The sequence below is a fragment of the Carex rostrata genome, chromosome 12 (assembly GCF_964058835.1).
Source record: "Carex rostrata chromosome 12, lpCarRost1.2, whole genome shotgun sequence".
NCBI classification, from domain to species: Eukaryota; Viridiplantae; Streptophyta; class Magnoliopsida; order Poales; family Cyperaceae; genus Carex; species Carex rostrata.
In genome coordinates this window covers 10,527,253-10,542,537 of record NC_135929.1, presented here as the reverse complement: position 1 = coordinate 10,542,537, position 15,285 = coordinate 10,527,253, and the positions used below count along the sequence as shown (strand labels likewise).

General features: G+C 33.1%; 1 protein-coding gene and 1 long non-coding RNA gene across 3 annotated transcripts; both read right to left on the bottom strand.

Moving 5' to 3' along the window:
- Positions 1 to 3,549: 3,549 nt before the first annotated feature.
- LOC144562619 (uncharacterized) lies at positions 3,550 to 6,186 on the bottom strand. The gene is made up of 2 exons (XM_078311823.1): positions 5,854 to 6,186; positions 3,550 to 5,709 (listed from the first exon to the last, which is right to left on the bottom strand). The coding sequence occupies exons 1-2, from the start codon at positions 6,145 to 6,147 to the stop codon at positions 3,592 to 3,594; spliced, it is 2,412 nt and encodes an 803-aa protein (XP_078167949.1). The 5' UTR covers positions 6,148 to 6,186; the 3' UTR covers positions 3,550 to 3,591.
- A 5,028-nt stretch (positions 6,187 to 11,214) lies between these two features.
- Positions 11,215 to 12,873, bottom strand: LOC144563659 (uncharacterized). 2 transcript variants are annotated; one of them, XR_013514389.1, is made up of 4 exons: positions 12,793 to 12,873; positions 12,480 to 12,616; positions 12,106 to 12,353; positions 11,215 to 11,506 (listed from the first exon to the last, which is right to left on the bottom strand). It is a non-coding gene; the product is annotated as an uncharacterized LOC144563659 (long non-coding RNA). The 2 variants fall into 2 exon arrangements; XR_013514388.1 differs by lacking the exon at positions 12,793 to 12,873 and having other exon boundaries at positions 12,480 to 12,770.
- Positions 12,874 to 15,285: the final 2,412 nt, after the last annotated feature.

The window sequence follows — 15,285 nt, the reverse complement described above, 5'->3', positions numbered from 1 at the left end:
CTTTTTAGTTTTGCATAAAGAAATAATAAGGTCCGAATTTTGAGGTATTGAGATGGTGACTAAAAATTATCGATTATTTGACATGAGTTAAGATCCGCGACGCACCAGATTCCAGGAGAACGATATGATGCATGGCATCTCAAGATTCGTGCATTCTCTGATAAACACACAGTGTCAAGTCCGTAACTCGGCGATGCTGAAAATTGTATGTCAGAATAAAATACAAATATGATTGTGAATAATTCATTTTTGATGTATACGTAATATATTAATATATATATATTGATATTTTAAAGCAAATGACAAATTATAAATTGCTTAAAATATACATATATTAATCATTACATTGTAATAATAATACATTGGGGTGTTCATTGGGTCTGGTTTATTCGGTTTTGAACTGAACCAAATTAGTTTGGACCAAATGGTTTGGTTTTTTCGGTTTAATGGTTCAGTTCGGTTTGTTTTTCAAAATCGAATTATAACTTTTAGTCAGTTTGATTCGGTTTGGAAATTTTGAAAACCGAAATAACCGAGCCGACCGAACTTTTATATATTATGAATTTGGTCCAAACCGTCCCGGTTTATTTCTTAATAAATTTCTTTAAATACTTCGATTTATTTCTTAATACCCCGGTTTATTTCTTAATATACTTCGGTTTATTATAAGTCAATTGCTTTAAATAAAAAAATAATACATTTCGGTTTGAACCAAACAACCTGAACAAACCGAAATAAAACTTTTATTCGGTTCGGTTCGGTTCGGTTGCAATGCTAAATCGGTTCGGTTCGGTTCTATTTTTGAAACCGAATTATAACTTTGGTTTGCCTAGGTTTCAACCGAACCGAACCGATGAACACCCCTAATAATACATACATTAGAAGAATGCTTTAAAAATATAAATCTGTTTAAATCTCTCGTTCATTTAGAAGAATGCTTTAAAAATACTACAAAATATAATATAAATATTATTTAGAAAGAGGAGGGATCCACTTACACCTTTTTTTGGTGACACCGAATTACATTTTATATTTTCAAAGTTTTCAAAGTCCAAATAGTCGATCCAAACCGTTTAACATGATGGATATATTAACACGTACTTGCAGATCAAATTTTTTTACCCCGCACGCAGCCGGGACAGGTTTAACCATACCGTTTGGCTTTTTCCTCTTTTTTTTTTACCTCGGATGGGTTGGACTATACCGTCCGGCTTTTTTTTTTTCCTTTCCTCTCCGTTGAATTTGGTTAAAGGGGTTGTTAATTAGGGATTAAGCGGACGGGATAAACAAACCCATTCTACTTATTTCTCGACAAAACTCAAAAACTATCTCCTATTTGAATATTTTATTAATTTATTTTCTATTAATAAAAAATTCGGCACGATAATCACATTGCTAGGGTGTAGATGAAGCCATTGTTTTCATATTAAAGTATTTTTGGGGACCAAATTTTATAATCTGTTTTAAAACAATATTTTTTAAAATAGATACAAAATTATTGTTTATGAACCGTTTAAAATTATTGTTCTTGAATGATTTTATATCTATCTTAAAAAATAGTAATAAATTTCTAAAAATAATAAAGATATAATTTTGTTATCTGAAATTCAAACAGATAATTCATATTCTCTGAAATAACGTTCTCTTTTTTTTTTGTTAATTAAGAGAGTAAAAGGACATATTATCTTAATGTTATATCTCCTCCTTATTAAGAAGCTTAATGTCTAGATCCTGCAAGGGTTCTGATTTACAATTTTTTTTCAGAAGGATGCTCAGCCGTTGAATTTTCAGATCGCACATAGATGAATTTTCCAAATTATGCGCTTCAACACTTAAGCATGCATTGATCGCGCCGCATAAGATCCCAGTGCCCGTAGACTGCGCGCCTCTGAACCACGCACAGGGCCTGCGGACCGAGCCTGTGCACCGCGCACCCTTTTTTCTGCTGAAGGCGGGATTCAAACCCAGTTAGGTTCTGTTGGTGCCAAAATTCTTACCACTACACTAGAGTTCACATGTGTTATCTTATAGATAAATATAGTATTTAACTATTTTTCTCTACAAATTTGATTTAAATTATAATTATATAAATATCATATATAAAATAATAAATATATATATATATATATATTAGTAGCCGTATCGTATCTTTCATTTTTGAAAATTGCTGTATCGCTGTATCCGTATCGTATCAATATTATTATTGCTTTGAGATTTGTGCAGCACGTATTTGAACGGTTGATTTTCAAAAAGGTCACGCAAATAATGAAATAATGAAATGCTTGATCTTCTTCATTTTATAATATTTTATAACGAAATAATCTATTTCCGTTGCAACGCACGGGTATGATGCTAGTAGTTTATAATGTCTGTTGGACATTATAAGTCATAACAGTTTTTTTATATTTCGAAATCTGACAAATTCATTTACTATTGTCAATTTTTGTTTCATTTACTATTAATAAAAAAAAATCGGAATTGAATGGAACATTCGGTGCGCTTATAGGTACCAACGAGTTAATTTGTACTCTGCATGTACTTCAGGTGCAATTCATATAATAAACGGATGGTCTAAATTAATCTCAGTTAAACTAAACTCAATTCAGTATTTATGAAAATTATAAGGGATCTAATTTAAAATTCATGCCAAGTTAAAAGAACGGTCTGCTAGACATCAACCCTACGTACTCTTCTCTGGTGTTTTAATTAGAACAGATCTTATGAAGAAGAAGAAGAAGAAGAAAAAAAGAGACACGAATAGAACGGCGTAGAGAAGTTATTTTTTCTATATATCGATTTAGGAGAAGGGCAAGGTTATTAAAAGACAGTGTGTGATTCTTTTTTTTCTTTTTTTGAATTAATGCTTACATGTACTGTTTATGTGAATTCACAGTCTCTGAGATTATCTCAAAAGTAGAGTGTTTTCTTTATAAATCTCAACTATTCAAATAAGTTATGTACGAATTTCGAAGAACAAATAATACTGGCCCCATGCGCTATCCCCGAATAGGCAACGGACACGTCAGTGGAGGACACCTACTCCTGTTATGTTTGCATAATTTACTTTTAGTCATTATAGGCTTTCCTATTTTTACAAATTCTAATTGATCCGATATTCATGAATTATAATACAAACTTCGAAGGTCAATATAAGGTAAATTAAATGTGACTTTGATTTTTATCTGCTGCGCATCTTGTAAGAAAGACATATATTAATTCCAAAGACTGAAACTCAGCCTACTATATATTGTTATTCTTTTGTTAAGATGGTCACAAATCAATATGGTTCTGTTCTGATATCAGAAAGAAAGAGAACTATTTTTTAATTCCGACTTTTTTTAGTGGTTTTATTCATACCAATCAAAATCCCAAGATTGTTTCAAGAAATTAAGCTTATGTCGGTACTATTGGACCAAATTCACCACATTGATACCTTTGTTAACAAACAATCACACAAATAGTTCCTAACATACATTTTGTGACCTTTGTGTGTAAAAAATGAAATTTAATAGACAAACACGTACACTCTCATGAAAATACATAGTCATTTATACCCATTTATTATTACAAAGACCTTACATATAATATCCATCAATGAATATGTTGAATGTAAAACCTATCTATAATGAAATTAAACCACTTTCTTCCATTCTCCCATAATATCGTTGCCCAAATTACAAAGACAAACCCCACACCTATCCCCAATCCAATAGGAACAGAGATCCAATTTACATCATCAGTTGAAGACTTTGAAGGCAAACCTTTATTAAACACATAATTTGTAGGAGTTGTTGGGCAATGCATCGATAAAGGACTACCACACAATCCAGGGTTACCCAAGTAAGAATCATTTGAAAAGGTTGAGAACTGACGTTCTTTTGGTATTTCTCCAACTAAATTGTTGTATGACAGATTTAGTCCAGAAAGAAAAGTGAGAGAGGTCAGTTCTTGAGGGATGTGTCCGGAAAACTGATTGAAGGAGAGATCCAGTAATTGAAGTTGCTTTAAATTTCCAAATTGTTGTGGAATTGGACCAATCAGGGTATTGTGTGATAGGTTCAGTACATCAAGTGACTTGAGTTTTCCGATCTCTTCAGGTATTCTCCCCGAAAATGTATTATTTGACAGATCAATATAGCTTAATATACCAAGTGAGTGTATCAGATCAAAACTCTGCCCTTTGTATGTGACTGAAGCTGCATAAGAAATGACACCTACATCTATCATAGAATACAATGGGGAATTTGTAATAGATGCACTCATCAGAACCTTTAGATTCATGAAAATATTTTTAGGTAATGTACCATTGAAATGATTTGAGGAAAGGTCAAGAACTTTTAGCATGGGGAAAAAGGAATCATTTCCTTTTGTTTTGATTTCCACGTCTGAAATTTCTCCATAAAACATATTCGATCTTAAGATAAGAACTCTCAAATTTAAAAGATTTCCCAGCCAATAGGGAAATATGTTCACTATCTGGTTGTTTTCCAAGTCTAAGACCGCGAGATTTATTGTTTTAAGTGCACGGGCTTGACTGATATTTTGTAGCAATGGCCCGCTTAATTTGTTACTTTTCAGGTAAAGCAGTTCCAATTCAGTTTCTTTTAGAAGGCAAGATGGAATTATTCCTGTTAAATTGTTATATGAAAGATCAAGCACTCTTAGTGATGTCATATTACAAATGGAAAGGGGAATCTCTCCCGTGATACTATTATTTGAGAGGTCTAAGAAGTAAATATTTGTTTGGTAATTCAGAAAAGTAGGAAAATCTATTAAATTGCACGATGCCAGCTGGATAAATTCTATTTGAGGAAATGAAGCATAGAATGAATCGTTATGATTTTCTCCTTCTATAATTGAAAACTTGTTGTTGGAGAGATATAGAGAACCTAGGTACTTATTGTACTTGATGAATCTTGAAATTGACAATTGTCCTTGAAGATTGTTGTCTGCAAGGCCAATATCTACCAAATTTGATGATCCATTTGAGAACTCTGGTAGATATCCTGACAGCTGGTTATATCCTAGATACAAAGATTCCAAAGAAGGGTGAGAAAACAAAGACATGGGTATAGTACCTATCAATGTGTTTGACGCTAAGTCCAATACTTCAAGCCTTGTAAGGTTTGTTATTGAAGGTGGAATTTCTCCATAGATGTTACAGTTGTAAAGATTCAATACCGATAAGTATTGGAGATTTCCAATCGAATCTGGTAATGAACCAGTGAAATTTGTATCTGTAAGATCCAGATATTGCCAATTGCTTTGTTTGGTGAATTCTGCCAGTTCACCCGACAACATTGAGTTGTAATATAATTCAAGTTTTGTTAGATTTGTAAGGTGGAATATTTCATGTGGTAAATTTCCTCTTAATCCACATTCAGCCATGGATAGCTCCTGAAGAGTTGGGCCTACTTGAAAAACAGCCTTGCCCCACTCAGATCCATTGAGTGAAAGGTCAACCCCATTCAAGCGAAGAACTTGAAGCTTAGTGAGGTTGCTGAGTAAGTTTTTTAGGCCTGTATCATGAAGGTACGAGAGATCATTTGATAAGTCAAGGTACACAAGGTTGGTGAGGACAGAAATTCTGATTGGAACTTGACCGGTAAAGCCAGAATAGGACAAGTCGAGATGGGTTAAATTAGCAAGTCGCTCAAACCTAGTTTGTGGAAGGGTAATATTATGGAAGTTGTTCGAAGAAAGGTCGAGGTACTGAAGAGAGCTGAGATTAAAAATGCCCCTCGGAAATTGGCCGACTAAGCCAGAATAGGACAAATCAAGATGGGTTAAATTATCAAGTTGCTCAAACCCAGTTTGTGGAACACCATGGAAATCGTTCCCTGAAAGGTCGAGGTACTGAAGAGAGCTGAGATTGAACAAAGCCGGGTTGATATTACCCGAGATCTGCATGTAATTAAGATCGAGTGCAGTCACCATCCCGGTTTGCTCATCGCATGTGATGCCATCCCATATGCAACAGTCGGTACTTGCATTCCATGAATGGAGTTCAGTGGTGTTGAAGCCTTGCTTGAGTTGAATCAAGGCATCACTTTGGTGAGGAAGGCAGTGGGCTTGTGTTAGAATGGTGGTTTTGATGGATAAGGAGACGAGAACAAGTGATAGGAAAAGAAGTTCAAAAAGGGCCATTGCAGGAGAGAAAAGAGTAAGCAAGACAATTTTAAGCTGTGCTTGGTTGTAAAATGTTGAGTATACACAGATATATATATATATATATATATATATAAGACCATGCATAAAGATCTCAAAAAAAAAACATTAATCAAAATTAATTGAACAGATAAAAGTCTTGACTTAACAGAAGACATGGAGAGCGGAGAAAATATGGTCTTTGGTCTTGGAATATTAACTTGCAAAATTAAATTAGTGAAAACAACCAATTTTTGCATACAATTTGCATGATATTTTGTTTAATGATAATGAGCGTTGAATAGTAATATATATGGCTAGCAAAAATATGGAGGCTAGTCCTAATACAAGTAGAATCATGCCAAAAAATTTACGCCAACACTGACTGTTTTAAAAACAGTCACTGTAGGTATCCTACACCGACTCTTTTTTAACAGTCAGTGTAGGTACCCTACACCGACTCTTTTTAAAAACAGTCACTGTAGGTACCCTACACCGATTGTTTTTTAATAGTCGTGTAGGGTAACCTTCACTGGCGCTGGCTTTACTGACGCCGCTAAAACAGTTGGTGTAGGGGTATTTAAACAGTCAGTGAAAGGGTTTTCTGTACTAGTGACACTTGCCTTCAAATTTCGTAACTAAATTCCAGAAAGAATGACATTCACAAAAACTGCATCGATTCTACTCTATCACATATTAATTGTCAGTTAACTTATAAGAGCAGGTTTCTCCCAAATTTTAGTATCCACATTAGTATAATATATAGACTAAGTTTTCCAAAGATTGTTTTTTGCAGATGTCACCAGGAAAGAGCTGATTTTTCCACCACTTTCACATTTTTTTCACCGATTTCAAATTTAAAATTTCAATTTTTTTTCAAATTTCAATTTTTTTCAAATTTTTGTGCAAATTTCAATTTTTCTTTTCGTGGCAGCCCCCACGCTTGGGCTCCCGCTCAGCCGACTTGCCCCCGCTTTTGCGTGGTAGCCCCCATGCTCAGCCTATGCTGCAAAAGGTGGGGCAAGTCGGCTGAGCGGGAGCCCAAGCGTGGGGGCTATCACAAAAAAAAAAATTAATTTGAAATTTGAAAAAAAAAATGAAATTTGAAAAAAATTGGTTGAAAAAGTTTGAAATTTGAAATCGGTGAAAACAATGTGAAAGAGGTAGAAAAATCAGCTCTTTGCCGGTGACATCTGCAAAAAACAATATTTGAAAAACTTAGTCTAGATTTTATACTACTGGGATACTAAAATTTGGAGGAAACAGCTATTATAAGTTAACTGACAATTAATATGTGACAGGGTAGAATCGATGCAGTTTTTGTGAATGCCATTCTTTTTGGATCGGAATTCAGTTATGAAATTTGGGGCAAGTGTATTTTGATTGATATAGAAAAATGAGTAAAGCTAATATACACTTAAGTGTACCATACACTTAACCTTAGGGCCATCAGATTTCTTGACTAATCAGTGCGATGAATAATTGAACTGATGTTGAAATTTGAACGTAAGTGGAGAGACTTCACTAATCAGTGCGATGAATAATTGAATTGATATTAAAATGTGAACGTAAGTGGAGAGATTTGACTAATCAGTGCGATGAATAATTCAAGTGATTACTCATTTCTTATTTCCATTTTGAAGGTGCCATATTATTCTCTGTTCCAAAGGACAACACTACCACTTGATTTTCATCAAAAGTGCAGCACTACTCTCCTTTTGGCAATTTTTTTCTATACGGTAATAATTTGGGGATATGATTGATTGATTTTCCATCACTTCCGACTATGGACCAGAGCAGCTAGCACTACTGTCTCCTCTTTCACGTTGACACCAGCCGGCTCCTTGAGAAAGTTTTACATTGATGGGTCCCACAGAGGTATTTTGTCATAAAAATTTGATAAAGGGTATTTTGTTTGATTTTTTTCAAAGCAAGGTTATTTTATCAAATTTCTCTTCTTCTTTTTTTTCATTGAGAGAGTAATACGACGGATTATCTTGATGTTATAGTTTATAATGTCTCTCAGACGTTATAAGTCATAACAGTTTTTTCATATTTCGAAATCTGACAAATTCATTTACTATTGACAATTTTTGTTTCATTTACTATTAATAAAAAAAATCGGAATTGAATGGAACATTCGGTGCGCCTGTAAGTAGCAACGAGTTTATATTCTGCATGTAATTGAGGTGCAATTCATATAAACGGATGGTCTAAATTAATCTCAGTTAAACCAAACTCAATTTAGTATTTATGAAAATTTTAAGAGATCTAATTTGAAATTCATGCCAAGTTAAAAGAACGGTCCGATAGACATCAAACCTACTCTTCTATGGTGTTTTAGAACGAATCTTATGAAGGAGGAGAAGAAAAAAAAAAGGAGACACGAATAGAATAGCGTAGAGAAGTTATTTTTTCTATATCTCGATTTAGGTAAGAATATGTGAAAATAATCTTTGAAATTATGTTAAAACTTTAATTAAAAAAATCAAAATGTTCAATTAAGTATATTTATTTAAAGAGGAGGGATCCACTTACAATATTTTATAACACGGTTTTTCAAAGTCCAAAAAGTCAATCCACACCATTTGATCAAAATGATAAAGAAATTATAAAATATGCTTGGAGATCAAATTTTATATTTTTTTTTTTAAAACTTTTTTACTATTTATTAAGTATTTTACAAAACTATTGTTTTCACACCATTGAATTTTGTAATCATCTTAATAAATAGTAAAATAGTTAAAATAATATAAAATTTTATCTCCAAACACATTTTATAATTCTAATTATCTTGAACAATTTGAATCGATTGTTTAAGCTTTAAAAATTGTATTGTAAAATGTTGTAACTATAAAATATTGTAATATTGTAAGTGGATTCTCTTATTTAAAATCCTATTGTTGTTATCCTATATTTGAGGATTAAACTGAAGACTTTATTATTTAATAAATATTACTTTTCAATTGTATCATTTTGTTTTTTAGCGGTTAAAAAGTTGCAAAGGTTGTGTCTGCTACAATCCTAAGAAATTGTAGGGCTTCTGAAATTGAAAATCCAACTTCTCATTTTTTTTAGGTTGTACGAATCTCTATAGACCTTGTTTTTATGCACGAATCTCAAAACAATGAGAGGTTGGATTTGAAATTGTAGGGACCCTACAATCATTCAGGATCGTAGCAGATTTATTTCCCTGTTCTGTTGGCTGTTAAAATGGCCGATTTTTATATCGTTAGCATTTTAGAAGAATGAATAACCAAAGTTATCTTGTTCTTTGATATAATGTTGGTCTACTGTGGGAAGGTACAATGAATACAATCTTGGTTTAACCATTGGTCTCTAAAAAAAAGCTGAATTTTTTATTTATATTATATTTTTAAAAAAAATCATCTTTCATGAAAAATTTCACAAATACTCAGGCCGCCAATTCAATCTACGGCTTCATTCTTGAAGGGCCACAGATTGAATTGGAGGTCCCCTTAAAAACTCAAAAATACACTGCAATATACTGATATTTAGGTTTTTGATGAGCCTCCGATTCAATCTGTGACCCCCTTAAGAATGGGGTTGTGTATTGAATTATTGACCCGGATGTTTTTAAAATTCTCCAATTTCAGAGATAATTTGTTTTTTTTTATTTTTTTTTGAAATGATATTAATAAAAAGTTCCGTCTAAAAAGTCACCCGTTGGTTGGAATACTAAAAGTAATTAATTACAAGCAAATAATCTATATTACGTCAAAAGTTAAAAGACTAACCTCATCTAAACGTGGCTCCAATTTATTTCAAAAAATATGAACCGTGCCTATTCAGTATTCAACACTAGCTAAAATTAATGCATATAAATTACCAATATTGTATGCCTATTTAATTTTCCAATAAATTGCATCTACATTTTAACTCTTCAAGTCACATAATCACAAAATTCAGCAAACATCTAATAAATATTAATGTGTACATCTGCATGAATTGTTTGCTTTAAAAGAAAAATATATACAATATTATGCAAATAAACCTGAATTAAGAATGTACGCATTTAGAGAATTTTGCACACATGATCTATTTTTTTTTTTAATCTCCAAAGCAGCAATTGGAATCTTATAATTACCATCTCAATATTTCAAAATTAAGACATTATCATCGATTTCTAAAAAATTTAAAATTGAGCACATTCGCACCGTGATTATGCACATAATAGTGTTGTTTATGAGTTTCCCTGTGTTTTAGTTCAATCTAAGCAAATTGTTCTCTGCATGACTTTCAAGTCGGAATTCGTGTCCTCTGCAATAACTCAAAAAGGAATCTTTTGAGTTAATTCATCTGGACCATCCGATCAACTTTAACATTCGTGCAAATTAAATCCGCACTAATATTAAAGACCCCCTATGTTTTAGACGTAGATCGGATGGGCTCCGTTTACAATTGGACGGCCGATATCTATTAACTCAAAAGATGCTCTTTTGAGTTAATGCAGACGATAAGGACTCTTCAAGTCGTGCGTAGAATCACGATGCTTACATGGAATGTGTATCCTCCGCATTAACTCAAAAAGAAACATTTTGAGTTAATGAATCTCAACCGTCTAATTTTAAACGGAGCCAATCTAATTTCTGCTTATAATACAAGGAGCCTTTAATATTAATGTGGATCTAGTATGCACAAATTTTAAAACAGATCGAATGATCATAATTCATTAACTCAAAAGATTCTCTTTTGAATTAATGCAGAGGATACGCATTCGCTTACGTACACAGTAACTTTTTAGTTTTGCATAAAGAAATAATAAGGTCCGAATTCTGAGGTATTGAGATGGTGACTAAAAATTATCGATTATTTGACATGAGTTAAGATCCGCGACGCACCAGATTCCAGGAGAACGATATGATGCATGGCATCTCAAGATTCGTGCATTCTCTTTTATGACATGCAAATTCTCTGATAAACACACAGTGTCAAGTCCGTAATTCGGCGATGCTGAAAGATGTTAACTTCTATAAATAAAATACGTAACATCTAAATTTAGCGTTTATTAATCAAAAACTTTACCCATTCCAAAGATTTGCTATGTGCATACAACCCCAAAATGAACTTTAAGAAATCAATGATGTTATTTCCATCATAATCTTTATTCACTTTACTTTTTCCGTCTCTATCCTTGAAATTGTTCATGCATTCAAGCAATTTGCCATCTATAGAATTACCAAAAACAGTCCAAGACTTGCTAACAATATCAGATTTCGCTAAAATCTCACAGTAGGAAACACTTTCACGCCAGTGATATAATCGGGCAGCATATCTTTTACGATCTTGAGGTCTTATAAATAAATCTATATTTTCAATCAAAGTAGGAATCTTTCTCCTACAAAAATCAATAAAATAAAGAGGTATTTCAGTATCAAAATTGTTCTTTCAAATCTCAACCTTTCCTACATAAAAAAAGCTGTACAATCAAAGTAAGTGGTTGCCTTAGCCAAATCTCACCTATTATTTATTTTTATTAGGCAACTGAAAACCAGGATCTAGATGAGGAGAACAGTTGGGGTCCGATGGCTATTGGACCCAAAGTGGTTTTAATGGGTTCGCTCACTATCGGATCTGCTTTAGGATTCGCACCAGCACTTTTGTGTTTGCTTTAAAATTCGTGCGCATGAATCCTAAAGCAGATCCGATGGTGAGCGAACCCATTAGAACCACTTTGGGTCCAATGACCATCGGACCCAAACTGTTCTCGATCTAGAGGTAGCTCTACTTAACTTTATTCTCTAATTTCTTGTCAATCCTAAGTCCTAACGATGCACTTGCTGGAAATAGACAAGGGAATATAATCTAACATTATTTTGGTGCATATGTTTCTTATAATATTGGTTTTTTTAGAATATATTTCAAGAAATTTTTCGTAGCAATTTATGCAGCAGCAATTTTCATGTCAATTATGATAAAACACATATAACGTCTTACCATTCATCTGGGGCAAAACCTTGAAAGAATGTGATGGCATGAGTGAGGTGATCAGCATAGATACCAACTTCACGAGAGACAGTCACAGTCACACGATTGTTGACATTAACAACAATCTTGGCATCCCCGTGATTCACTTCTGCAAAAGTCTTAGCATAGTGATCTTTCTCCCTCACACTCTCACTCAACAATCAACATGGAACCAAATGTCATCCAATCCTCACCTTGTGCTTGACTTAGAGGCAACTCTGGAAATAAAGAAGTCACAGGCAATAAATATGCATGCACAAGCGCAACATATATAGGGGGATACATATATATTATGTAAAAAATCTAATGTGTAGTACAGCTCAAACATTAGAAAATACTCATACCGTTCCTTTTGAGAAAATTTGTTAGCTTCACAATAAATTCACCATCTTCATCGAATATATATACTAACGCCTTCCATGACAGTGCACCATGATAGAATCCTTTCTTGTGGAGAAAAATAAGAACATCCACAATGCTTCTGCAAATTTTTTTTTAATGATAATGGACAATTCTCTAGTTTATATATTATTGTTTAAAAAAATACTAGTGCCACATATACTATAATAAAATAGATGTACTTTTACAAAATAGGACAAATAGATAAGGTTAGCACCAATAGAATTAATTTGATAAACTAGAGAAGAAGAAAAGAACCTGACAAGTTTCGTTAGAAAAAATGAAGGGATGTAGATGTTGCGGCACATGAAACTTGGAAATTTGTTTTCAAGGATGTCGCTTAAATATTTTGTTATTTTTACATTAAATATTTACTTAATGATGCAAATCAGCCAATCCAATATGGTTGTTAGAACAAGATAAAGCTTGTCGAAATGGTTAAAGTTGATTTCCTCCAATATTTTATTTTATAAATTAATTTAGCTAAATTGTTGAAAATCAATCTTTATTTTTAGTAAATTCTATATTTTCTGTGCAGTTGATGAGTTGTCTATTATGGAGATGTAGTTGATGACTTATATTAAAGATTAAAAGATCATACAAATTTTATCCATAGTGTATTCATAAAAAAAATTGCTATAAATTTTGGTAGAGGAACGCTTTAAACACACAATTAAAACTCAATATTCTCTACATATAAATAAAAACTCTTAAGAGTTATAGCAAATACTGATTGAATGGTAAAAAATTGCATGTATTTTTGGTGATACTTGTTACCACATTAAAAGAAAAATGAATTTCTTTTTATTCACTCATAGTTCACAGAAAACTCAGTTAGCCATGCTTTTGTTGCTTTGGTACTTTTGGCATGCATCTTCACAGAAAAATAACATGTCACGACATTTTCATTTCAAGACTAGAACCTAAGTAAGAACCATATAGAGATACCTAGACCTTGATAGATATACTAATTAATAAAATACTAGTTCTAGGAGTTTAGTTTCATCCAATTAATGTTTTATTTTCACTAAGATTGGTGGAATTAATTTATTTATTTTTATTTTCTGTGTTTGATTTATTCTATTATTTGTAATTCTAGTAACCAAGTTTTTTGGGTTTTGAAATTAAACCACTGTTCGTAGAGAATGATGATTTGATTTTTTTTCTGATATCTTTTTTTTTTTCCCTAGACTGCTCTAGAAACAATGGGAAGAGAAAGAAAGGAAGGGATCAAGGCTAATTTCACTCTGGCTACACTCCGATTTGGAGGTGACAAATCTCACAATTTTTATACAGCGAACTCATTCTTTTTTCCCTCCGCTCCCCTCCGATTTTTCTCTTCTAGAGCAAGGGAATGATTCAGTCAAGGGCCGGTCTGCTGGTCTTTCTCTTCTCTTTAATGAAGGATATTTCACTTCTATTGGAGCTCAGCCTTATAGTCGTTCAAGTATATGACAACATATAATTTACATAATAGAAATGTAGAATTAAAACTGTTTGATTTGGTTATTTTAGTGTTTCCATATTAATGTTTTATTAGTAAAAGGTCAAACCACCCATTAGAGTTTAATATCTACAACAATTTTTATATCCGAACTTCAAACGTGCAACCTTTTATGCATAAGATATTGTCTTTGTCACTAGATCAACAACTAATTTTCTCATCAAAATAATGTTGGAATGAATCTATCGTTATTTGAATTTTAAAATTTTTATCACAAGGATAAAAAAACAAATAAAGGAATGTTACTTGCACTCTCCTCAAAACTGTATTACTATTTAAATATTTAAATATAATATGCTGGTTGGATTTTTTTATCAAAAAAAAAAAAAAAAGATGTCGAATATTATCATTGATGGATCGCTATTTTATGTTAAAGGCACAATTCTGTTTGTTTTTTAAAGACAGATATGGGTTTAACATTTCAAATTTAATATTTATACATATTACATGCTATTCATTAGAGTTTTGATTTTGAATCCGTATCCTCTCATGTACTTGACAAGTACTGAACTTGATCGAAACGGACGGCTCAGATTTAAAGGTACTCTTCACTGGATTTGAAATCGCAGCAGATTATTTTTTCTTTGTTAAACTCAAGCATTAATGCAGATGATATAAATTCCCTCAACAAAAAATAAATAAAAGTGATATGAATTCCAAGGTAGTCATGCCATGCTGGACAATTAGTGGTTTGCTAAACCCGTTAGGGGTTGAACCCGTTTTGCCCGGCCCGTACCCGTTACCCGTGGTACCCGTACCCGTTGCCCGGGTACAAACGGGTAGACGGGTAGACGGGTACGGGTAATAAACGGACCGGACAACATAATTTTGAAAAAAACCCGTTGTACCCGTACCTGTCTACCCGCCAACCCGTACCCGCCTACCCGTCTACCCGTACCCGTACCTGACCCGTTACAAAATTTGAATTTCAAAATTTTTTTGGCGGCACCCTATAGAATTCAGATCCAGTGCAATACCTGACTTTGTAGAATGAGATCTGAGTCATCAATTTTAATTTGGCATGAATCTCAAAACGGACCCCTATATCTAAACTCCATCTGGGATGTCTTTTAACTTGGCACGAATCTCAAAGTATAAAAATTCAGAAAAAAACAGAAAAGAAAAAAAAAAAAAAAAACCCGCCCGTACCCGGGATACCCGTACCCGTCAACCCGCAACGGGTACGGGTAATAAACGGGTAGGGTAGTGGTTTTGGGAAAACTACCCGTCTACCCGTTGCGGGTTGT

Excerpts from the sequence above, each read along its gene's own strand:
- LOC144562619 (XM_078311823.1), bottom strand. The coding sequence starts at position 6,147 with ATGGCCCTTTTTGAACTTCTTTTCCTATCACTTGTTCTCGTCTCCTTA. Across the intron at positions 5,710-5,853 it reads ATCTCAGCTCTCTTCAGTAC|CTCGACCTTTCTTCGAACAA; the intron begins CTCGACCTTTCA and ends TCTCTTCAGTAC.